General features: G+C 44.0%; 1 protein-coding gene across 1 annotated transcript in view; it reads left to right on the top strand.

Annotated features, from left to right (window-relative positions):
* The window catches only part of EEFSEC (eukaryotic elongation factor, selenocysteine-tRNA specific), a 179,055-nt gene extending 153,450 nt beyond the window's left edge, over nucleotides 1–25,605 (top strand). The window contains exon 7 of the mRNA XM_048490222.1: nucleotides 24,607–25,605. Within this exon, the coding sequence (XP_048346179.1) occupies nucleotides 24,607–24,791 (185 nt within the window). The 3' untranslated portion in view covers nucleotides 24,792–25,605. The remainder of the gene's footprint in view (nucleotides 1–24,606) is intronic.
* The last annotated feature ends 337 nt before the right edge of the window (nucleotides 25,606–25,942 follow it).

A 25,942-nucleotide genomic window follows, 5' to 3' on the forward strand; every position in this document is an offset into this window, starting at 1 on the left:
GCCTCCAAGTGCAAAACTTTAAAAAAAACCCAAAACTGAAATGTTCTTTCTTCCGAAGTCCCATTGTTCAGGATTGCTTTAAAACAGCAGCCCAGGGGAAGATGAATATCACCCAGCTTAAACCCTGAACCAGCTTCGAGCAGCAGATGCTGGAGATAAATCTGCGAAGTTGGGCCAGCTTAACCGGCTTCCGTGGTGCCCACTCTGTGTCTAGCAAGATGGCAGGATTATTGGCTGAGGAATGTAGCACCCTTTGAATAGAAGCTGCTTTGTAACAAATTGCCTTTTGATTCGGTGTCATATCTGCCAGCCTGAACTTTTCCCCATATTGTATTCATTTCTTAAAAGCTGGCATGAAAGGCACCAAACATCTGTACTGTTCTCTTTTTCATTACACTTCCCTGATGACAATTTAGCCCCTTGCCCTGCTGAACTGGCATTCCACCTCAATAGAAAGAACAGAGGGACACAGCTTTCTGTAGCCTGTGTGATATTGATGTCGACCATTAGGTCAGTAAGGCGGGCATCTGCTGGTGCACAAATGGAGGATATACTTTGGTTTGAAACTATCCTGCAAAGGAAGACAAATGTTCTCTCAGTTGAATGAAACTGTGGATTAGTACGCATGTTCATACTTTTACATACATCCCACTCAATGGGATTGAGATTATGCGGAGCCTAAGTGGAAGCTGGGCTGTTGTGTAAGTAGGATATCACTGCTGCATTGAAGATGCAAGGATCTAAACAATAGCAGTCCTGTTGTGTGAAACCTTACTCAAAATATTCATGTGTGTTATCCGATCTTTTCTTTTCCCCCGTCCATTGGATAGGAGCTTTAGGTTACTTGTGTTAGCTCGAATAGCATAAAACTTCTAACAGGCTTGAGGGCAAAGATTTGAAAATGTGTGTGAATATTTGAATGTGGTGCAGACTAACCAGTTTATTAACCAGTACTCAAGGTAGCAAAGACAAAATAACACAAAAAGACAAGAGGAGCACTGAGCACAGGACTACCATTTGATAAGGATCATAAGATCACCATTGAAAACAGCACACACACACACACACACACACACGAGGGTGGTGGAGTCTTCTTCTTTTTAAACAGAGGCTGGATGGCAGGGCTGGAGCGAGGAGGAACTGTGCCCTGGGCATGTGTGCGCCCCTGCCCAGAACACCCCGGCCATGGCCCCTGCCCCGACACGCACCCGGTGCATCACACACCTCCCCCCCTTGCGTTATGCATCTGCTGAATGGCCATCTGTCAGGAGGGCTTTGATTGTGTGTTCCTGCACAGCAAGGGGTTGGACTGGCTGGCTCTTGTGGGCTCTTCCAACTGTATGATTCCATGAATGCCATCCCCCTTCCATGTGCTATTTGCAACCCACCTACCCAGAACATTTTTTTAAAAAATATCATGATGTCTGGACAGGGGTCAAAACAGCAAGATTTACCTCCCTTTTATTAGACAAGATGGCATTGGAGCAAGTTGTGTGAGAACGAGCTCTGACAGACTCTATGCTTTTATGTTAGTTTAGTTGTTAATTTGCCCACTTTAAGGTAATACTAGCTTTTACTAATTTTTTTACTAATCTTCAAAGACAATATGCATGTTCCAACAAAGGCTTATCTTGCCAGCAAAGAGCCAATTCCAGAGCAAATATGAGAACTTATGTGGGAACCAGTGGAGCTGGTTGAGAGGGGAGATGTGGACTGCATTCCTCCTGCTCAGTGGCTGGTGCTGACAGTGCATGAGTTCAAGGCAGAGGCCACAGGTGAGACCCGAACCCAAAGGCCAGAGCAACTGAAGCCAGCAACAGAAGATTGAGATGGGAGAAGTGGGCTGTATTCATCCCACACAATGGCCGGCACTGACAGTGTGAGAGACCGAGGCAGCGGCAGAGCGTGGAGGCCACAGATGAGACAGCCTGCTTATGGAGGTCCTGCTCTCCTGATTTTCTGCAAACTATGCAAAATGGAATTATTCAAAAGGGCTTTTCTACACAGGTAATAGAGGTGCACTGTACAACATAGTTTACACAAAGTTACTTAGATAAACTTTAAGGGACTGTGGTATAATGTGTCATTTTAATCACTGTACATTCCTTCAGTTTTTTACATTTTATATTTGTCTTTTACATTTCTGGCTGGTTCCAGACTTCCATAGTCCTATTCCTATTTCACTGATTATTTAATGTCCATCAGAGGCATAACTCCAAGGGGGCTGGGTGGTGTGCGACGCACTGAATGCACGCCCCTGTGGAACAGCCCAGGCAAGAGGCGCACTCCGCAGCTGCATGTTTGGCCGAGGGGCCCTTCCTGCCCTGTATCTGCATGGCCATTGATAGGATGGGCCTGGTGTGAGATGCCTTGGAGAGTTTGGGCATTCTACTGGTATAGCAGCCGCCAAACGCACCAGCACAGGACCTGCCGAAACTGCTATAGGTCTTGTCAGAGTTAGCCTTGAGGTTTCCAAAGCTTATTGTTCTGGGGTATTTCAATGTCCATGTCAATGTGTCCTGATCCACTCAGGCAGCAGATCTGGTGTCTTCCACAGCAGCGCTAGGACTCTCCCTGGTTAATACCAACCAGAACACGCACTGGATTTGATCTTTGTCAAAGTGGTACGTGTGGATTTAACTGCCTCTGAAGAGGTGCTGTGATCTGACCACTTTGTTCTGAAGGCACAGGTGGATACCACTAACCCGTCCTTCTTAGACAGTAGGCTCATTTATGCCTGTCCACGGAGACATATGAATCCCATTGGTTTCCAGAATGCTCTGCAGGATCTTAGACTTTCTGACAGTTCTCTTGATGAGCTGGTGGAGGACTGGAATGTCTGGCTTTCCAAAGACATTGAGGCTTTTGCTCCCTGATGTCCTCTCCATTCCCAGATCAACCCAGCCTTCTGGTATACTGGGGAGCTACTGGTGATGAAATGGGAACTGACATCTAGAGTGAGTTTGGGGGCATACTTGTGACAAAGCTACAATAACATCTTATACAATAACATCTTATATCCTATGAGATGGCAATGATGGCCACTAGGAAGCAATTCTATGCAGCTTTCATTGCATGTGCTAGCTCTCGCCCGGCACAGTTATTTCAGTCTAACCTCCCTTCCAATGGGATCCAAAAATGTGAAGAATTCGGCTATTAGCTGTGAGACTTTTGTGAGCTTTTTTGCAGATGAAGTGTTGGTGCCCACTCTGATCTCCCACTCTGATACAGTAAATGATCTGGAGGCCCCTTGGTCATCTTCAGGTCTATTATTGTTGGACCACTTCAGCCTGCTCTCTGAGGCTGATGTCAAGAAGATGTGGATGACTGTGAATCCCATCACTTGCTTCCTTGATCCATGTCCATCGTGGCTAGTGAAGGCCGGTAGTGACGAGATAGGAGGCCCCCTGTTGGAAATAATCAACCTCATCCTCCAGTAAGGAGCTTTACTTGGGGAGGCTGAAGGAGACAATGGTGTGATCACTCTTAAATAAATCATTCTTGGATCCTTTAAATTCTCCTGACTACCACCTGGTCTCGAATTTACTGTTTCTGCGCAAGGTAGCTGAGAGAGTGGTTGTGGAGCAGCTGCAGGTGATCTTGAACAATGCATCAGCCCTTGACCCATTCAAATCTGATTTTCGCCCTGGCCACGGGATGGAGACTGGTTGTTATCACAGACGAGCTCCATCTTCAGCTGGATTGAGGCAGGTCAGCGTTGCTAGTGCTTTTAGATTTCACCACAACATTTAACACGGTCGACCACAACCCTTTGACTCACCACCTCACTGTTACCAGGGTGCAGGGAATGGCCTAAAATGGCTGGTCTCATTCCTTCAGGAGCGGGGACAGTGAGTAGCACTAGGGGAGGGAATGTCCCGGTGGCATCATCTTGTTTGTGGGTGCTGCAGCAGGCAATCCTTTCCGTGATATTATTTAGCATCTATATGTGACCCCTGGCACAGCTGATTCAGAGCTTGGCCTCGGCTGCCATCTTTATGCAGATGACCCCCATCTTTTTCTGTTGATGGAGGGCTGGCCGACAGCCACCCTGGATGTTTTGGGCCGGTGCTTGGAGGCCATGGTGGGATGGTTATGTCAGAGCAGGCTGAAACGAAGTCCATCAAAGGCGGAGGTCCTGTGGCTGGGTAGGGGTGTACCAGAGCAGTGGTTTTAGCAGCTTTAACATCTGCCTGTTCCGCCAAAAGCCTGGGTGTGATTCTGGATTCCTCCCAATCTATGGAGGCCCAGGTCATACAGCCAAATCGGCTTTTTTCTATCTTCACCTGGCTAAGCAGTTGGCTGTTGACCTGTCTCACGTTGACCTCACCTCAGTGATCCATGCAACGGTCACCTCCAAGCTAAATTACTGTAACTTTACTTTATGCTGGCCTGCCCTTGAAACTGCTCTGGAAATCTGGTGATGCCCTGGGCAGCTGCCCACCTTGCCCAATGGGCATTACGCCAGTGAGTCCAGTCGCATTTGCTCAGCAGAACATCGTCTTCCTGTTTCTTGGGACTCATTCATTGAATTAAATGTTCGCATGTTAGTAAGCATTTCGAGGATAATATTTACCCCAAAACTTTTAAAACGGCAGACTAAATGTCCTGGATAGAAAACAAAATAGTAAAGCTTTGCACTTCTATCCTTGTTTCACTGTCAATATTTATCTTGCTAATTAAATCTTTTTGGACAGAAATATATGAGAGTCAGAGGTGATCTTTGATCTTAAAAAAACAGCAGAGCCAAAACAAGGTCACCCTCGCTTTGACTGCAGTCTGCTGATCAGCAAGCAGGCACTGAAGAGTGGCAACAAATGCACATCATCCTTGAGATAATGGAAACTAATTATGTCTGATAAAGCCTCACATCTTTAAAACTTTCCATTGTTGTTCCCCATCAGGATTATGTGAAACTCTCGGGATGTGTCCTAATGTTTCAGCCAACAGTGAGCTGAAGACCCTAATTTATCTAATGCTGGGCTCTTAATGAATATGAACACCGTGGGGTACAGTTCCCATGTGGCTGTATTCTTGGCAGGTGGTTCTGATATCACCTGTACTTTGTACTGAGCTTCTTAACACTCAGGTTTTGTTCAGGAGATTTTGGGACACTAAAGACAGGGAAGCAGATAATACAAGGTCATTGGGCCAGACTCAAGCTGGCTCTGTTCCTTGGCTTGGCTCCTAAATGCCCTTTCCATTGTAAGCACTTCTACTGATGGAAAGAGGGTGAAGGACACTTTTTGTCAATTTCACTCCGTCTTTCTGTAACCGCCTGCCCCCCTGCTTGACCATTGATCCAGAGGAGCACAATTCTGGGGAGAACAAAAGACAGTAGCAGCAGGTAGAGACAGGAGAGTTACCATTTACAGCACAATCTAGGTCCCAAATCCAGAGGCAGTAGAAACAAAAAACCACCCCGGTCACCTGAAAGCCTTCCATAGGGAAAAATGGAAGGCCATTCTCCTGCTGCTGCCGTTTTTGGAGTGAAAGCCCTTTGGGAACCTATTAAGAGTTAAGTCCCCCTCCTAATACACTTGATAATACGCTGTACCAGGGGACTGCAACCTGTGGCTCTCCAGATGTTCATGGACTACAATTCCCATCAGTCCCTGATGGGAATTGTAGTCAATGAACATCTGGAGAGCCACAGGTTGCAGACCGGTGCGTATACAGTTCTCTGCTTCCCTTTCACCCCAGCTATTGAGCGACATCTACATTTTTGGTTTAACATGTTTAACTTGTTGCATAGCTAAGATCTGTTTAAGTTCACAGTATTATTCTGAAATTCCATTTTGACTTGGATTTTGCCTCTCATCTAGTCTGTTGAAGACAGACATTAAAAAACCTGGATAATTTTTTCCTTTTCACTTGTTTTACTTTTACAAATAACGGGATGCAGGTACAGCCAGATGAATTCTAGCATATCCATACAGGTGCGGCTCATTGCTATAGATGTTTTTGAAGTTATTAAATTCTCAAAATCTTGTAAAAGTACCTTTAAAATGTGCAACATCTGCCTAAAGCAGTACTCTTATAGTATTATTCCCCAAATGTTTTTTTAAAAAATTTCCAGAACAGTTCCATGTTTAATGGGAGATTAGCTAGTCCAGGCTGGTTATTGGGATGTGCCTATTGTAAATAACAGGTGAAGGGTAGCAAAAATGTTGTCGAATGGTCTATTGAAATAATACCCTGTGTTCATTCTCTGCTTGAACCATTAAGAAGGATGTCTGCTTAATTATTATTTACTAACATTTAGCTGCTTGTGGATAATGCTGAATGCTGCAGGGATCACCAATTACCTTATAAATCTACCTGACCATTTTTGAGCACTCCTATCATCTGAAATTAGTTGGGTGGGGATACAGGAGAAGGCCTTCTCAGCCAGGCACTGAAACTCCAGAACTCTCTCCCCAGGACAATTTGTCTGTCTCCTTTGTGGCCATCTTTCTGCAGCAAGTGGTGACTGTTTTGTTTGGTGTTTCCTCTGTGTGCCCTCCTTCCAGCTCCATGTTTTAACTTTTATTTTTATGTTTTTGAATGTATTCATCTCTGTTTTTTTATTGTTGTTGGTTTTAATGGTTTTATGTTTTTAATTTAATAGCTACCTTGGTGGTCCTTAGGAGGGTGGAAGGGTGAAACAGAGACAATTACCAGAATTGTCTAGGATGCATGGGGCTGCCCAGCTATGTCCTTTCCAGATTATACAAATAATTCTGATCTGTACTGCAGTGAAGGGCTGTAAAGGGCTTCTATCAAATTGTGCATCCCGGGCCATGGAGCGTCCAGAAAAGTGGTAGAGAAATACTTAAATAATCTTAAAATAAGTAACGTTTTAATTTCCTCTCAGTTTATATATTAATCTCAGTCACAGGTAAAGTTTTTCCTGGAATGGATTATTGCAGTCGAGTAGTGACTGTTTGTGACTGTAGATGTTTAAATGCTCTCCAGTAGCAGTGGAAGCCTTTCTCCACATAGAGACATAGCATGTCAGGCAGAAAGGTTCAGACTTTTTCTTGTCATGTGATTTGGATGTGAAAGAAATCTGTGATGGTTTGGTTTATACAATCTTAAAAACTGAGCCCTAATGATGTGCATTGCATGAAAGAAAGGAATTGAACTGAAGCCGTCTTCTTTAATTAATGAAAAGAATATTGCACCATCTACTGTTTAAAACTCTAAAAACTACTCGACCTCCAAAAGACTCCAACTTGAGTTGTGGGAACTTCTGAACTGACCCGTCTGAACTTTTTAGTGTTTCTGTTATTTAAATATAGTTGCTGATTTTCAATTACTCAGGAAAATTAGCTGGCAGTTGAAATTGTGTCAAGGGTGTCTGGGGACCTGTTACAGTACAAATTATCCAAATTGTTTAGCATAGCCCTGTTCCCACTGTAAGGGTTTAGGAAAAGAAGGACCCTCCTTTGAAAGTCTGGCTGTGCACATGAAAGTGACGCCAGCAATTGGAAGCAATTTGTGGAATTGTTTGATTACATTAATTATGGCACCAGCAACCTGGTGCTTGGGAAATCGTTTTGTTTTCTTGCATTCTTTCTTGATTGCTAGTACTGAAAGCCAAGATACAAATGTGCCTTTAAGGATTGCTAGAGAGTTCTATTGTGTAGAATTGGCACTGTGCATGAAATGGTTGTATCCTGTCTTGATGCAAAGGTTCTCCAAGCACAGATTTGGCCAGAACATACCTGCTCTCAAACAGCCTCTGTCTTTCTCATCAAGGAAGAGAAATCGTTCCCTAATAACCAGACCCATGTAACAAAATCCTTCTCTAGCAGTGCCTTGGAGGTATCAATTTGTTCATCATGATTTTGCATCCTAGAAGCCAGTACAAATATGAATAGTTCAGTTTGCTTCCTAATGAAATGCAGAAAGTTTTGGAATGGTTTGTGTATATTAATGCAACACAAATTTGGAATAAATTAATGATTCAGTATTTCCCTTCTTGAATATTCATTCCCTTCACTCTTCCCACAATATTCTTTACACAGGACAACAATGCAAGGCCCAACAAAAAAAAAACCCTTTAAAACACACCCTTAAATACAAAGCAAGAGTGTACAACTCAAACAGTTACTTGGTCTGGAGAGTCAACCTTGAATAGGACTAAGTGAGCTACGTTATGAAAGTCTATGGCTTCCACAGGGCAGGGTTAATGACGTCAGGCACTGGGCAATATTTAGAGTTTAAACAGACACCAGGAAGATCAGAAGATTTCCCATAAATTACAGTTTACAGATGTGGACAGTTGTATTTGCCTTGGTGCTGTGCATGGAAGAAAGAGTTTCACTATTCAAAATTAAACCCTGTTAGTGTTGAAAAGGGGAGAAACGGTATTTTTGAAGGACATACTGCTTATCTTTTGCCTAAGCATTGCCAAGCTTGTCTTATGGGGCTGCCAGTGGTTTTGATGCTGCTGACCCAGTCCCTGTCATCACTACAGGGGCATAAGAGCCAACAATAACTCCCAAATTGCCAAACTGACAGTGGGAATTGTGGGCCACATCATATGTATTGTGACTAGCCATAAACATCCTCCCAGTCATAGCTATAAGCATCCTCCTTTTAATAACTTTGTCATCCTTGTAATTCAGTAACTTTGTGGACAGAGCAGGGGTGATCTTTTTGGCATCCTAGTTGAATTCAATCCCTCTCCCAGGCACAGCAAAAAATTCCCACGACCACCACCACTATAGCACAAAGTTGCCACCTGCCCTCCCTGCCATCTGTGGCCCTGTGGTGTGCAGGGAGGGAGGCAGCAAGTAGGGGTGGTATGAGAGCGCTGTCCTTCCTCCCTTTGCCAGCTTCCCAAAGGTGCAGCATGGCAGCACCTGCCCTCCTTGCCACCCTCTCACTTTCCAGAGGGGCAGCCGCACCCACCCGCTCCCCACTGCCAGATAGGACAAGAAGCTTCCACCCATCCTCCTCCTCTTCTAGCATGACTACAAGCAAAGGATGTAGAAGACTCCTTTATGGGGGCTTTATGGAGGAAAACAGTGAGTATCCCACACCTGCCCACTTGGCTGAGGGAATGTCTCCAAGAGTGCTGATCCTTGGGGCCGATCTACTCACTGCGGGTAGGTGAGGGGGTCAGGCAGGGAGACGCAGGGCTGGTTGGTGTTCCTTCATGCCCCTGCCCATCTAGGTGTTTGTCCAGGGCTTCTTTGTGAATGGGCTACCCCTCTCTGTTGAACACTGAGATATGAGCCTGAAATCTGGTCCATATATTCCAGCACACATCTGCATTTTAAGTTTGAATAACAGCAGAATGAATGTCATTTTGTATGCTACTTTCAGACCACCATTCTTTGGCCCTTTCCGCACGGGCCGAATACAGCGCCCTGCGGACGGCAAAAATGCCGTCCCCAGGGAGCTGTTCGCATGGGGGGTGCAACTGCTTTGCAGCCGCGCCGCCCTCGCGCCTCCCCAGCGGCGCGAAGCCACTGTTTCACAACCTTGCTCCCTGAGTGAGGTTGTTGGGAAACAGCGGCTTTTAAACGCTGCCGTGCAAACGGCAGTGGCTGGAAGGCGCCATCCCTCCCCCCTGTCCCATTCAACTTACCGTCCCTGTGACCGTCCAGCATGTCGCTGAGGCTAGGGGACATGCCCCCCCTGCCCTGCGACTCCAGAGTGGTCGCGCAGGGCAGGGGGGCGTGTCCTCTGGCCTCGGCGACACGCCGGACGGTCGCAGGGAAGGTACGTCGATCGGGCGACGGCACAGCATGGCGCCGTCGTCCCAGTAGTTTTTGGGACCGTTCATGCAAACAGTCCCAGGGGGGTTGGGTCGGCATCATGTACGCCAACCCAACCCCCAATGTGGCCGTGCGGAAATGGGCTTTGTTTCAAGAGTGAAATACAGCATTTTCAAGAGTGAAATACCATTTTCAAGAGAGACAAGAATACTGTAAAAGGTAACTCAATGTGGTATTGTTACTGAATACCGGGACATGGAAATGAAAACTGATATGTGTGTGCCAGACAGCATCCTGCATTTCAAGTGTGAACACCAGCTCAGTCACTGCAGCTATTTTACAGAGAATTACCAATAAGCAAGGCCTCTGAGACACTGACTTGTACTTATCAGAGTGCTTCTATGGATGAAAAGAATTGTGCCCATAGATCACAACAGAAGAAGAAGAAGAAGAAGAAGAAGAAGAAGAAGAAGAAGAAGAGTTTGGATTTATACCCCCCTTTCTCTCCTGTAAGGATACTCAAAGGGGCTTACAATCTCCTTGCCCTCCCCCCTCACAACAAACACCCTGTGAGGTGGGTGGGGCTGAGAGAGCTCCAAGAAGCTCTGACTAGCCCAAGGTCACCCAGCTGGCATGTGTGGGAGTGCACAGGCTAATCTGAATTCCCCAGATAAGCCTCCACAGCTCAAGCGGCAGAGCTGGGAATCAAACCCGGTTCCTCCAGATTAGATACACGAGCTCTTAACCTCCTACGCCACTGCTGCTCACAGTGAGTGCACAGAGGGTAACAACCCTGAAGAGGGTAACAACCCTCTTCAGTTACGAATGTTCCAGAAATATTGTTCCTGTGGTACCCTGTCCCTCAGAAACCTCATTTTGGGCTACAGTGGAACGGAGCAGGTAAGAAAGTCACACTCTTTAGGTGGAAATCCTTCTGTCTGTAAAAATATTCTGGTGGATCCAAGGCACCATTCTATATTAGGCTTTCATAAGACTTCTCTTGTGTAGAATGGAATTTTCACAATCCAAAGAAAGAACAATTAAGCCAGTGTGGGCTTTCCCTGGGCTGCTACTGTTATCAGGTGATAAATGCATTGCTTTTATCATAACATGGAAGGCCATGGTGGCAATGATTTAGTAAAATCTCAAGCAAGTGACCATCCACAATCATCACCAGACCACAATGTATTGACTTAATAGACTACTGCATATACATGACCCCAGATCAGTTCTGAGATAATGCCATCTTAATTTCAGCCATGTGAAAGTATTTTGATTAAATATACGAGCATGTCCACGGTGTTTGCCAGCTTTGAGAAAAGTGGGTCTGAACTGGAATTTGAAAAATATCAAGGCTTTAGAAGTAGGTTTCATGTGAATAAGAGGGTCTAGTTACACAGAGCACTCGTTTTAATTTATATGCCAAATTTTAAGGCTGGGAATGACAAGAACAGCTCCCATTTTTGTATCTGGTCTCAATCTTAACAAGAAGAGACAGCGGGAAACTTCTGTCCAGGAATTAGGCAAAGACTCATCTTTAAATCCAGATTAGGAACTGAGATCGTTCTTTTTATAGAAAGAATTCAGAAGTTCTTCTGAAAAGATTTTTTAAAATATTGTGTAATAGGAAGTGTTTGGTTCTTATTTGCTGACAGGAGGAGGCTTCCTGTGTTCGTAGTCTTCTGCACCTATAATAACAAGAGTGACTTCCTCAGATTACTATTAGGGGTACCCAAGGTGGGTTTAATTTGGAAACCAGGAAATGTGATGTAGGAATTGAGCCAGTATTTGAATCTTTCTGTAGTGTACAGCATTCACTGGGAATATTCACTCCTTTCTTCATCATATTTTTAATATCTGAAATGAAGTTTATATGTTCTTTGATAAAAGCAGGCAGATGTTTATCCAGATGTTGACAGCCGATTCTTTCAGAATTTGTAATACCAGCTAAAATTAGTTTTTATTGTTGAATGACTAAAATAGTGCTGAATTACTTCTGGCATTTTAAGTGCCCCTTCCCCATTATAAGAATGTTCAGCTGCTTGTCTAGCCTCCTCTCCCCCGCTTGAGTTTAGGATATAGACCTTCCCATTTGAGCTTGTAATGCTTTTTTTTGCCAAGGAGCTGACCTACGGCTCACTCACACTGCCCTTCTTGGCGATTGCTGTGGGTGCTGATGTTGTTAGGGTTCATTTTGAGGAAATCCTATATCAATGAAAAATGGCTGTGAATAATCCGTTGTGAATAAGGGTTCTGTTTTACTCTTGAACTTCCAGGGTTCCTTCCCCTCTTTCTTTGGCAGAGGACAAGAGGCATGAAAGTCCATCTTTCTGTGTGAAAGCAGTACATTTTTTCTCCCGTAATTATTACTTCGCGTATCAAAATTGTTTTATTAATGAGTTTTATGCTCCTTGGTCAGCTTCCTGTCACATATGAATGCTGATGGGAAGCAAGAACTCTGCTGTCGGCAGACTTCTTCCTACCCGAGTGTACAAAAGAAGTTAATTGGGCATCCTGATAACAATAGTGAGGGATGGCGACAACACTCTTCCTGAACCTCCAGAAGTGAAGTAACAAGGCTCTGAATTCCAGAAAAGAGTCAGATAATGCATGTGCTGATGATTCTGGCAGCAAATCAAGAATAGGCTTTATAGCTTGTGAGCATGTCTGAAGGAGAAGTGGCAGTGAACTCACTTAGCCTTAATGCAAAGTGGTGTAAGCGGTTATTGTAAAGATAACTCTTCTGTACAGCCCACTGGCCATGGCATGATGGGAAGTCTAAGTCCTGACTTCGCTGACTTCAGGGGCCAAGCATATATTGAGGTCAATTTATTTCTCTTATGTTCGTATTTGTTTGTATTTATTGTTGTTTGTATTTATTTATGCTATTTATAGTTTGCCTTTCTCACAGGTACCCAAGGCAGATTACACAGAGGCTCTTTCTGCACAGCACAGGGAGAGCTGGTTGCAGGCGGGATAAAGGAACCCACTTTCCCTCTTGCCTGCGGAGGCAGTGCAGGCTGCCATCATACCTTCGCACAGAGGTGCGGGTTTTGCTTCCCACTCACCTCCTGCCAATGCGTGGCCGCACAGGCATGCATGACTGGGCCTCCACAGCCATGCTGCCTCGCCAGATGGCCCCGTGTGACTGTGTGGCCATGCAGATATAGGGCAGGAAGAACATGCAGCTGCGGCGTGCGCCTCTTGCCTGGGCTGTTCGCATGCATGGGCTTTTTCAATGCCCCGCGGATAGCGCGATTCAGGTAAAACCCATTTTGAGTGGGATAACCCGTGTCAGGGGCAGGAACTGTGTGAAGTTCCACCCCCCAAAGTGAGTTTTTCACTATCATTATCCCACGGTTATTGGTCCGTGCAGAAGGGGCCAGAGTATGTCAACACAACCAACAAAATTGGACATCAGAGGCGTAGCAAGGGGGGAAAGCGCCCGGTGCACTGATGTGTCCTCTGCCCCTGTCCTGCCCTGGAATGCCCCGCCCCACCCTGGAACGCCCCCACCACACCCCCAAAATGCCCTTGCCACACCCCCACAGGAGCGTGCGCCCAGTGCGTCGCACAGCCCCCAGCCCCCTTGGAGCTACGCCTCTGATGGACATTAAATAATCAGTGAAATAGGAATAGGACTGTGGAAGTCTGGAACCAGCCAGAAATGTAAAAGACAAAACTGAAAGAACGTATAATGATTAAAATGACACATTATACCACAGTCCCTTATAGTTTATCTAAGTAACTATTTTGTACAGTGCACCTCTATTACCCGTGTAGAAAAGCCATTTTGAATAATTCCATTTTGCATAGTTTGCAGAAAATCAGGAGACCGGAAGCAGGCTGTCCCATAAGGGGTGGCGGGGGAAGGGGGGCACAATGAAGCAATGTATGGGCAGTTGCTGATTTTGCCCATTTGTAGGTTGACAGCTTCAGAAGGCCAGGCGGAACAGTTCCATTTTACAGGCCCTGATGTTACTCGGCAGCACGTTCCACCAGGCCGGGGTCAGAGCCTTAAAGGCCTTGGCCCTTGTTACAGCCAGCCGGATATTCCTCTGGCCTGGGAGCACCAGTAGATTCCACTGTGCCAAGCAGAGAGGTCTCTGAGGGCGATATTGGGAGATGCAGTCCTGCAAGTTTGTGGGACCAAGGCCACTTATGGCCTTATAGGTTAACACCAGAACTTTGAATATGATCCGGTACTTGACGGGCAGCCAGTGTAGATATTCCAGGACCAGTGTTATATGGTCTCGGCTGGCGGCTCCTGTAAGCAACCTCGTGGCTGCATTTTGGCCAAGTTTTAATTTCTGGATCAGTGACAAAGGTAGGCCAGCATAAAGCGAGTAATCTAGCCTAGAGATGACCATTGCATGGATGACTGTGGCGAGATTGGACTGGGAGAGGTAGGGGACCAACTCCCTAGCCTGGTGAAGGTGGAAAAACGCAGTGTGGGCTGTTCTTGTGACCTGGTCCTCTAACAAAAGGTAGAGTCCAAGGTCATACCAAGACTCTTCACTGTTGAGGCCAGATGTAGGCGCTCACCATCTAAGGCTGGCTGTTGGAAGTTCCCCGGCATCTCCCCCCAACCCAGCCACTGGATCTCCGTCTTTGTTGGATTGAGTTTCAGTCTGCTTGTTTTCAACCAGCCAGCCACAGCTTCTAAACAGTGGTAGAGAGCATCAGGGGCAGACTCTGGCTGACCCTCCATTGTAAGGATGAGTTGTACAGCATCAGCATACTGATGGCACTGTAAACCATAGCTCCTTACCAACTGGGCCAGAGGTCGCATGAAGATGTTAATAACATCGGGGAAAGGATGGCTCCTTGTGGCACCCCACACCAGATGGATACATCCCCCCTGGATATCACCTGTAGTCCCCGGCCCCAGAGGAAAGAGGTCATCCAGCGCAAGGCTGTCCAGCATCAGTGAGACCCCTACCTCTCCCAGTTATCCCTTTCTCAACCTAGGCAGGCATATGGCATTTCCATCAGTCTTAGACGGGCTTATCTCATCCCCACCCCACCATCTCACTCGTAGGCAACAGCCTTCCAGTCTTAGCACATTGGCTCTACACTTTTTCTCATCACTCCATAGGCATCTACAGTTTAGTAGTGAAGGAGTGTGATTTTTGAGATGTTTGTTGTCTGAATAATTTTTATGGAGTTCCCCAGTCTATGCATTTGCGAGGGATCATTCAGCATACAAGGGGCACTTAAAATGGGTAGTTCAGGACCTGTGAGTAGAACTGTCATCGCATTAAAAACTGGCACTTCTCATTCTCTGATACCCAATATGGTCAGTGCACAGACTTCTCTTTGTGGGTTTGGAACTCAGCTGTATAAATGTCTTCTCTCTCTGGCTCTTTTGGAACGTTCAGCCCATGCATATATTGTGGCACGTTCACAGTATTCTGATTAGTTAGTGGCTTGGCTGTTATCCGTTTTTCAACCTATGCAGGCATAGGGAAGGCATTGGATTGTCTTGTTTCTTTTCCCCGGTATAAGTAAAATTCATCTTTTTACAACTTTTTCCATTAACTCAGCATTGTTTTTATTTGTTGGCTCTCTTTTTAAAAAAAAAGAAAGAAAGAAAGGCTAAAGAGCCTTTCCTTTAAAAAAAAGTTTGGCATCCATTAAGAGCTAAGTTGAAAAAAGAGGACTGGAGAATAAGACTTCAGAAGCACAGAGTTCAGCTGAAAACACTGTTGTTGAGCCCCAGAAGGTCATAGAGAAACTAGCATGGCAGAAAACATAGAGTTTTAAATCGTCTGAAAATCTAAGATGGCACTGGGATGAGAGGAAATTGACTGTTAGAACAAACTTTATTTTAATTGGAAATGTGGATTCTGCCTTGTCTATATGTTTTAAGTGGCTTACACATTACAGCACAAATACAGTATCACATACTAAAAACAACTAACCTCCTCAAAATCAAATAGATAGAAAATGCTTATATAAATCCCAGTTGCCCCACAATAAAAAACCACCAAACAAATTGTTTTTTCATTCTCTGCAAAATACATGTTGCAGAAGGCCACCATTTGAGCACGTTCTCTGGACCGTTTTTTTGACAGGTTGTTCTAAAAAACTGAACTGTAACTGAAAAGGAACACACCCTTGTTGATGAGGTCTGCATCTACTGGATAGGCAGCATAGTTAAAAACAGTAGATGGGAGGAACTTTGTGCAGATTCCCATAAAGACAGGCAGTTTTTGAGGAGCATCAGTCCTAGGTTTTGAAGGGCTTTAATTGAACCTGGAAGCTAATAAGGATCCAATTCAGCTGTTTCAAAAGCAGCTTTGTATGTATACAGCAGCTACAATAGCAACAAATAATAGCATTAAATGTATACAGCAGCTAACAGTTTTGAGGAGTACCCCTACTACTGCTTAACAGTGCGGTGCAGTGGTTAAGAGCAGCAGACTCTAATCTGGAGAACCAGGTTTGACTCCCCACTCCTCCACATGAGTAGCGGACTCTTATCTGGTGAACCTGATTTGTTTCCCCCCTCATCCACATGAAGCCTGCTGGGTGACTTTGGACTAGTCAAAGTTCTCTCAAAACTCTCTCAGCCCCACCCATCTCACAAGGTGTCTGTTGTGGGAAGAAGAAAGGAAGGAGTTTGTAAGTTGCCTTGAGTCTCCTTGTAGAAAAGAAAGGCAGGGTTAAAAGGTTGAATCCAAACTCTTCCTCCTCCTGCTCCTCCTCTGCTCCTCCTTCTCCTCCTCCTCCTCCTGCTCCTTCTCCTCCTTCTCCTCCTGCTCCTCCTTCTCCTCCTGCTCCTGCTCCTGCTCCTGCTCCTGCTCCTGCTCCTGCTCCTGCTCCTGCTCCTGCTCCTCCTCCTCCTCCTCCTTCTTCTTCTTCTTCTTCTTCTTCTTCTTCTTCTTCTTCTTCTTCTCTGCTCCCATCACTTTCCCCCTTATTCTAAGCCTGCACGATTTTTATTTTCCAGCTGAAAACAGTCAATTAGCCATGTTCTGTAGATTGCTATGGGCTTGATAGCTCTGGTTGTTTTTTTATTGGTAGGCTTGTAAGCTGCTTTGGATAGGCCACAGTATATGGGTTGAAAGCTGCTTTGCCTTGGGGGTGACAAGTTATTTAGGCTTGTTTCAAACTTTGCCACAGTCATGGTTGAAGCTGGTGGGAGGATTTTGCAGCAAGGAAGGGAGCACGCAGTCCCACAGACCACACAAGTATTACCTCTGTGCAGGCCCACCAGAGCTTAAGCATGATGGAAGTGAAGCAGAGGGTCTATATGTATGCAACAATGGGCTTGGGTTGGTGGTGTGTAATAAAAAGATATACACAGGGAGAAAAATAACTGAATCTTAGCTATGAATCAAAAACGAGGATTTAGGATCTACTGACAACTTTGCTTATCTTCTCAGATTTCAAGCTGGGAATGGAAATTCAGGGTTGCATCTAATGTGGTGTTTCTAAGCTTCTAAGCACAGAGAATAAATTTATTGGTTCCTCCCCTCCACTACTCATCCCCCACCCCTGCAGCACTTCAAAACGTTCCCTGAAGTCCTGTTTTTGAAAATCCCCTAGGAACAGGATTTTGGAGGGCATTTGGGGGATGTTCAAGTGCTTAAAAAAAAAAAATCACCACTTTTGCATACATGGAAGGCTGCTTTTGCATGGTGCTCTCTGGCTGTGACTCCAATAAGTTTGCTACCTTCAAGAGGCAAATTATTTAAGCCATAACCTTGAAAAAAAAATGAGCATATGATGTTGTCTTCCCTCTTTGATAATGGTGTTTCTTCCATCCCAATTACTAATGCCAGAAAACCCAAGATCAGTTTTCCTGTTCTGTCATTTTCTGCCTGTTCCGTCAATATGTAACAGTAGCATGGGAGAGTATCTTTCAAACACAAGAAACTATCCTGTGCTTAGACGGTTTATTCATGCAACCCATTGCTGTCCAGTCTGACAGAAGGGGCATGATGGTCGCACAAATAATGACCCTCATAAACAGATGATGTAGATAAAAAGGATTTGGGGGAGAAAACTATTCCAACCAGTGAAGCAGCCAGTGATGTCCAAGGGCCCTTATTACAGTCATTGGGTTTTTCTCCGTAGTTCTCGGTTGGAAGATACAAATAATCAGACTTTAGATGGTTAAGAAATTATTGAAAGCAACCTCTGCCATTTCTTGCAGTTTGGTCCCCTGAAGAAATAAAAGTCTGTGGGGGTTTTTTGTTGTTGTTGTGTGTAATTTGAATTCCAAATAGCTCTGATTGCATATGTTTATACTCAATTGCCTACACAAGCCAGAGATGAAAATTTGCATTGCAATTATAAAAAGCCAGGCTACAATTTATTTTAAGAAAGGAGTTTAAATAAACAATACTAGACTTTAGTTAGGAAAAGCGTGCACAACTTCTGGCAGGGCTGTTGAAACTTTTCCATTTGGAACTTTAGAAGGCGCTTTATTTGGCTGTGCTTTCCTTTTAAAAAAATTCATGGCTGACATCTGCGTAGCCACCCAGGTGCAGATGGTCGTATCGTGAGACATCAGCATGGCTGTAGGGGTTCATTGGTGCATGCCTGCGTAGCTATACATTGGTGGGAGGTTAATTTAAAAAATTAGACATACCTCCATGTGAAGGTGCGACAGCAACCTGCATTGTTTCTGTGGGCTCTAATGTCAGCTGCTCTGCAACCTAGGATACATGCTAACTAGTTACTTTTATCCCAACTGCAACTCCGCCGGTATTCCATTTGCTAGTGTGGGAGGTAAATTGGGCCTTACTCGAAGTCACTTTAAATGGAGGGTTAAGGGCCATGGGTGGTGGTATAGGTTAGTCTGCTGTAAAATAATCTTTGCCAGAATCTTTGCACAAACCTTCTGTATTGGATGGCAGAAGCAGATGTTGGGTGGGAAAGAATATTTCAGGTTCCCTATCTGCAGTGCCTGAGAGGACTGCCCATTAATAATATTAATTTATGTAGGTATTTCTGAGCAGTGGCCCAATCATCTGATAGAACTTTGAAGCTCCATTCTTTTTACCTTTTAAAAAAAAGCCCTTTCAATTTAATCCATTAGCAAGTTGGCAAAATAAAGAAATTGTCCAAGAGAGAAAGACGAGAGAAATCTATTAACATTTGCAAGCAGTACAGGCAGCACTTAATTAATGGAACAGATTTCTCTCTATGTATTCAAGCTTACATAGTCATTGTTCAAAAGAGATTAGACCCTTAATATAAGTAAGTTAAACTAGACCTCCATCTAAAAATATCCGTCATTTCAGCTATTAAAGGACTGATGTCTTCTTTGGTGAAAGATATATTTCCCTTCATTTCCTTGGTCTTGGAGAATGCAAAGTATGCATTGTGTGTAATGTGAGAAATCTACTGAGGTAGATGAAACCTAGATTGTGCCTCCCCGTCTGTCTGCTTGTGCTTTCCTCCTTTGTGCCGGTCGGTGTCACAGAGCCTCTTCAGCCCATAGACCTCCTGGCACCAGAGTGAAAAAAACCCCACCACACGCCATTTGTCAAGGGACGATGCCAGTGGCCACCTAATCCGTTTGCAGAATACAGGCCCTGGGATCTGATTAAGTAATTTAGATACCTCACGGTAATACCTGAACTACTTTTGGCTGGCAGCCTGTGATTTCACTTTCAGGAGCTACCATATTTCTTCCAGCTCTCCTGCTACTAAATGCCTTGGAGATAATTCCCTCCCTGAATAGGTGTGGAAACTAGCAGATGAAGTGTGTTCTTTTGCCTCTATTGCTCTCCCACGCCCACCCCCAGCCTTTCCTTTAGAATGCAGAGTGGAGTGGATTTCTCCTTTTGGAAATGTGCTTCATTTTTCACACTTGATTTAGATGAAATTGGGAATCCTTATGTTAAATGTACTTTTTAATCATTTTTGATCTTTTTAAGTACTAACAAAATTTGAACACCAAAAAAGGAAATATACTTAATAACATTTTGCCTGTGTATTTGCTGTTCTGTTCTGTTCTGCAAATAAAAAGTTGACTTTATGTTCCTGTCCCTTGTCTGTTTCACAGCTTAGATCAGCTGTACTCATTTCACGGCAAACACTATTACTGTGTTTGCACCAAGTGGGCACTGCATATTGGAGTATAGTATATGAATTAAACGGCCCATATATACTCTGACCCAGTCCCAGATGTAATTACACTGTGGCATAGCGATGCACATACATAGGTGTCTGGCATCCATCCTTTACAGAGAATCACTAGCATACACACACCATAGTGCCTGTTGCATAATGCTTGAAGCTACCCACAAGATTAAGTGCAGTGGTGTTTTATGGTACTATTACGGTGAGCCTCTCCTGGCTGTGCGTTTACACAAATGGGAATTGTACAAGTGCTCTTAAACTGAGGCCTTTTATTCATAAGGAAACAACCAGGAGGTGCTGATTACTCTTATTACAAATGAATTCACTAATGGATAATAGAAATGTTAAAAGATTTAGAATGAACAGCTATTTAAATTATTAGGGAACATACATGTAGTCATCAAACTAAGAGATGTGTGAATCTCCTTAGGATTTTTAGCCACCAAATCCTGAAAAGGGGATTTGGTCATGGGACAAGGGCAGTGGTGTGCCGCTAATGGGAACATGGGGTATACCCATGTCCCTGGGCGCACACTGTTTTGTCACATCGGGCGCCAGGTGCTGGCCAGGTCCCCACACTCAGTCTCTCCCGCAGCGTGGCTACCTGGCTGGTGCCCAGCAGCTCCTCGCTCGCTGGCTGAGCTGCTTGCCATGGCCACAGACCAGCTCCCAACCCGCCCATGGAGGCAGGAGAGGACAGAAGCTGGCCTATCACCATGGCACCAGCCCAAGCCACTGAGCCCCCCCCCCCTAGTCTCTCTCCTATCCGGACCCTGCCTGGGCCGTTCACCACCAAAACACCTGCCTGGGCCACCCGCCACCAAGCCGTGCCCCCTGGCCTCCCTGCAAGCTGGCTCCTGCCCTCTTGGCCTGCAGAGAGCTGGCCTGCAAGAAGGCCAGGGGGCAGGGCTCAGCGGTGGGCAGCCCAGGTGGGCACTGTGTCACCCATCCAAGCCTCCACCTGAACCCCACCCCCCAAGCCCTGCCCTCTTTGGCCTCCCTGCTGGTTCTCGTAAGTGGGGTGCGGGAGGGGAGGGGTGGGGATCCGGTCATGCCCTCAGGTGCCATTTAGGCCTGGTACGCCACTGGACAAGGGTATGTATTTATTATATAGTTTAGGTGCATGTGATTGACGATTGCATACTCCCAGTTGTGTTTTATCAAAGTGCCACTTCTCTCCTTTACTGCTATCCTGGAACCAGCACAGTAGACTGTAGGACTGAACTAAATTGTGACAGTAAAACATAACATGTCACAATCCTGCTGCTTGTTCGTTTTCTACTTTTACGTATTGTTATTTGCAGAGTAAACTGAGGAAAAAGTACATTATTGGTTGAGTCCATTGCATACTTAGGGTTTAAGAATTCTATCTCGCTATTCTCCATAACAGCTGTGACTGCATATTGTATTTGTTTGTAGATTTATGTTTCCAACTGTCACATTTTTACGTATACACTAAAAGCATCTTAGGAATATGCCTGTGCATGTAATGTGTGAAAAGAGCCAAAGAGAACATATTTTGGAGAAAACTTTAAAATACTGTAATTTGCAAAAATATATATTAAAAACACGTATTTTTTTTGTATTGCATTTATTGGATAATTTTAGACATATGTAATGATGCATTACATTGTGGAAAATTCTGGTTTGTCACAAATTGTATTGCCAGTGTGGCTCTATAGCTAGCCGTAGATCTCTGATGAGTATACCTATTGAATGTATTTGCCTTCATGTTCTATGTGGAAACGTTAAAAGCCAAGGTTTATACCTCAAAAATGTTCCATGTAAAGTGGCTCTTAAACTTTTCCAGTATCCTTTTTCTGTACAGCTAAGAACTATCAGAATTCATACATAAATACCAACAGGATGGAAGAGTCAGAGATCATGCGATCTATGGGGCAGTATGGGCCAGGAACTAATACAAATAAACGGTAACAAACTGTAGGCCTTGCTTCAGTGGCTGCTTCCTTACTTTAGACTATTGCAATATACTACACTTGCCACATGGTGGATGTATCTGTCTGACAAGACTAAAAGAAAAAAAAGTATTTCCGGTTCTGAGTTGCAGTCACAGTCAGCTGTGAATGACCATTTAGTATGTCTGCATTGGAACAGATCACCCACACTTGTAGACGTCCTGTCTCCAGTAAATCATAAGCATCTCAATCTTTTTGTCGGGCCATGATATGAGAACCTGTCTCTGAATTTCAGTATGAAGGGAGAGAAGCTGATTAAGTGTTTGAGATAAGGTTATGTGACACCACAGGTTAGAAATACCTGAACTGAAATTGGCTCATTGCCCAAGAACCTTTCTGAAATATTCAGCTAGGTGGCACTGAATATGCTGTTACTGAGATCTCTGTCATCTGTTTGAAGAAATAAAAAAGCTTTGAGTGCAAGCCTTGGACTGGACTTATTCTGCTCTGGTGCTTTGAGGTGGACTCTTGTGTGTCTTAAAAGTCTCCACTATGACATTTAAATTACAAGGTTTCCATTCATGGACTTCAATACAGTTTGCATGAGGTCACGCTTTTAATTCCAGATTGACTATCCTAGACTAACTATCCACCCTCTTAGTCCTGCATGAATAATCTTTAGTAGGGATTTTAAATCACAGCTTCATATGCAGACATTAATTGGCAGAATGGCAAAATAAATCATTTTGTCATTCTGTTTGTGTGTGCTAAACTAATTTAAATGGTTTTTGATTGTGAATTGCCAACAGTTAGCTTTTACTTCAGTGATACCTTAGAGACCCATAAGATTTTTGGCATATGAGTTTTTGAGAGTTGTAGCTTGCTTCATCAGATGCAAATGGGAATGGAAATCCTGAGTGGTTATGACAATACATTGAAATCCTGAGTGTTTACATCCCAGACTGAAGATGGAAGGGAATTGCAAAGAAAGGAATCAGAATGCAGAGGTACAATGGAAAAGCTTGATTAGACCAGGGGAGAAATGTTTAGGTTCTCAACAGTAAGACACAGTTTCCATCTGTCTCAAACATGCCACAACTATGAAAAATTCATGTCCCTGATCAGTGGCCCAGGCCCTCATCTCTTCAAAGAGACTTGACTGAGAGCCAAGACAAATGTGGTAATTCATGGTGTGCTGGTAGCAAGTTGGCAAAACAGTTGCATGCATCCTACCAAATGAGAAGGAGGACTGTATACTTCCACAGATGTTCAAAACTCAGAATAGGAAGTAGAAGAATAGTCAACTTCTGTCTTGTAAACAGTAGATGACACAGTAACCGGTATCTGGATTTATCTGGATTTTACCACGTGATTCAAAACACTCGGACCAAAAAGTTTGAAAACAGAAAAATAGAATTTTAAGAATCAGCTGAGGATAGAAATGTTCTGTGTGGTTTCCTGTATTGACGGGTTTTTTTAATTACCGGTATTGTTCTGCATTTTGCCATATGAACACTTACTTGTGATAGTCTGAAGTCGTATAGTCCAGACCTAGGTTGCTAACTCTTTATACTGATTAGAATCATAGAGTTGCAAGAGGCCATAAAGGCTATCTAATCTAGCCCCCCACACAATGCAGGATCAACCTGGAGGATCCCTGACAATTGCCTGGCCAGCTACTTAGAGAGCAATCATATTTCCCCTCAACCTTCTCTTCTCTAGACTAACCATTCCCAAGTCCCTCAGCCTTTCCTCATAGGGCTTGGTCCCCAGGCCCCTATCATCTTCATCACTCTCTTCTGGATCTGCTCCATTTTGTCCACATCCTTTTTGAAGTGGGGCCTCCAGAACTTCACACAATACTCCAGGTGCAGCCTCACCAATGTAGTCTACAGTGGGACTATGACACCTTGCGATTTGGATGGTATGTGTCTGTTGATACACCCCAAGATCGCATCAGCCTTTTTTTGTTGGTGTATTGCTCTGGCTGCTCATTTTTAACTAAAGGTCCACCCAAAACCCATGATCACACACACATTGCTACCCAGAAGTGTATCCCCCACCCAGTATATGCGTTCCTTATTTTTGCTACCCAGATGTAGCACTTGGCACTTATCCTTATGATTTGCATCTTGTTTACATTTGCCCGCTTTTTTAGTACGTTCAGAGGTCGTTGAATTCTATATCTTCTGGTGTATTTGCTGCCCCTCCCAATTTGGTGTCATCTGCAAATTTAATGCACCCTCATCCAAACCATTTATAAAAATGTTGAAAAGTACTGGGACCAGAAACAAGCCCACTGGCTCCCCACTGGACACCTCCCTCCATTCAGATGAAATGTCATTAAAAACTACTCTTAAGAGTGCCATTCTCTAGCCAGTTCCCTGTCCACCTAACTATCCAAGGCTCATTCCGCACATGCAGAATAATGCACTTTCAAACTGCTTTCAGTGCTCCTTGAAGCTGTGCAGGATAGCAAAATCCACTTGCAAACAGTTGTGAAAGTGGTTTGAAAACACATTATTTTGTGTGTGCGGAAGGGGCCCAAGAGTCCAGTCCATAGTCCTCTAGTTGTGCAGACTTGACCTCTGAATGGTAATAAAGAAATTCAGAAGGACACTGGAGCAGATGTCTCTTTTTGTGGAATGCAGTCAACTTTTGCTCAGGACTCTATCTTGTTTATTCTCTTATTCAATGAAGGCCTTAAAAGAGGTGATGAAATTGCCAATTTTCCTGGGTTTTCCAGACTGCTGTTCTCACTTTAGAATCCTGTAGGTATAAGCTCATATACAAACCACTTTGAGATCAACACTTATAATTCTGAAACGTTTACCCAGAGGTTTTTCCTTTTTAATATATGGCTTTATTCTTTTCAGATGGGGTGAGGCCGGAAACAAAGGCACTTCTGACTGCCACCTCCAAGAAGAAGATCAAGGCAGGGAAGGGGGATCCAGTGAAAGAGGATGAAAGTAACAAGGTTGACTCAGTCCAGCCTGTCCGTATCACTCTTCTATTTAAAAGATACATCTTTGATGCACAGAAGAAAATGATTCAGTCCTGAGAAACATCAGAAGTCTCCTTTAAAAGGCAGGACACCAAAATGGCTCCCATCAGATTGCAGCAATTGTCAGTTCCTGGGACTTTGGGAGATTATATAGAAAGCAATGCCCATGGACCAAAGACTGATCCCCCATCATTGTGGCTGTTCTTAACCGGCCTGCAGATTATTTTTCTGATTTTGCTATTCCAATCCACTGTGCCTGCTGCACCTTGAATCCACCTGTTGAAATTGATTAGTTGTTTTCATAGCTAATGCATCTGCTTTGCATCATCATATTTCTTTACTTGAACTCTTTAATTTGAATTTTTTCATAGTTCATGATAGAAAATCGAACTAACGTGAAATTTCACTTAATGGGAAGGCAAAATCTAACTGGTGTTTGCTGAAAGTAAATTCTTTTATGTTTAATAAGCCCAGTGTGTTGTTGGTATGGCAGGGATTATTTTGTAATTGAGGTTTATATCTGGAAGACCCTTTATAACTGGCTTCAATGTCAGGACATCCTCAGGGATGTACATGATTTCATGGTATATATTATTAACCTTTGAAACTTTGTTCCAAAGGTTCAGAACTGATTTTGTATAATACGTTTACACAAACTTTTGGAATTCGTCTGTTTTCCGCTAAGTCAGATGAGAAAATAAGCAATTCTGAGCTCATGTTAAGTAGTCCGGCTGGATGCCACTGAGTATCTCTGAAACAATCTTCATCCTCATTACTGAAGTATCATATTGTGAAAATGAAACCAAAAGACTGCCTCAGATTAACTGTAGCCGGTTTAAAAAAATAAAGGTAAAAAGTCGTGTATACTCTGCCATTTGGTTCTACATCATTTGGTTCTTATACTCTGCCATTTGGTTCTATATCATTCTTCTATTGTGGAGAATGTACTCATCTTCAACAAAACCCAAAATAAGAAGGGCAGAATTAAGGCTAGGCATATGCTTGAGGGTTTGCCGAACAGAACTGATATCATGACATGCAAATAGGATGTTTCTAAATCATTAAGTTTAGGGAGCTGTAGCTACTTCAAATTAAATATGTGCTTGCTTACTTTTCTGCATTATTTCTGCCTGTCAGCATACAAAATGGAAGTCTTTAGATACCTACACACTTTATTTAGCTTGTTGGTTATAATGACATTAATGTTA

Source organism: Sphaerodactylus townsendi, linkage group LG03 (assembly GCF_021028975.2).
Source record: "Sphaerodactylus townsendi isolate TG3544 linkage group LG03, MPM_Stown_v2.3, whole genome shotgun sequence".
In the NCBI taxonomy this organism is placed as follows: Eukaryota; Metazoa; Chordata; class Lepidosauria; order Squamata; family Sphaerodactylidae; genus Sphaerodactylus; species Sphaerodactylus townsendi.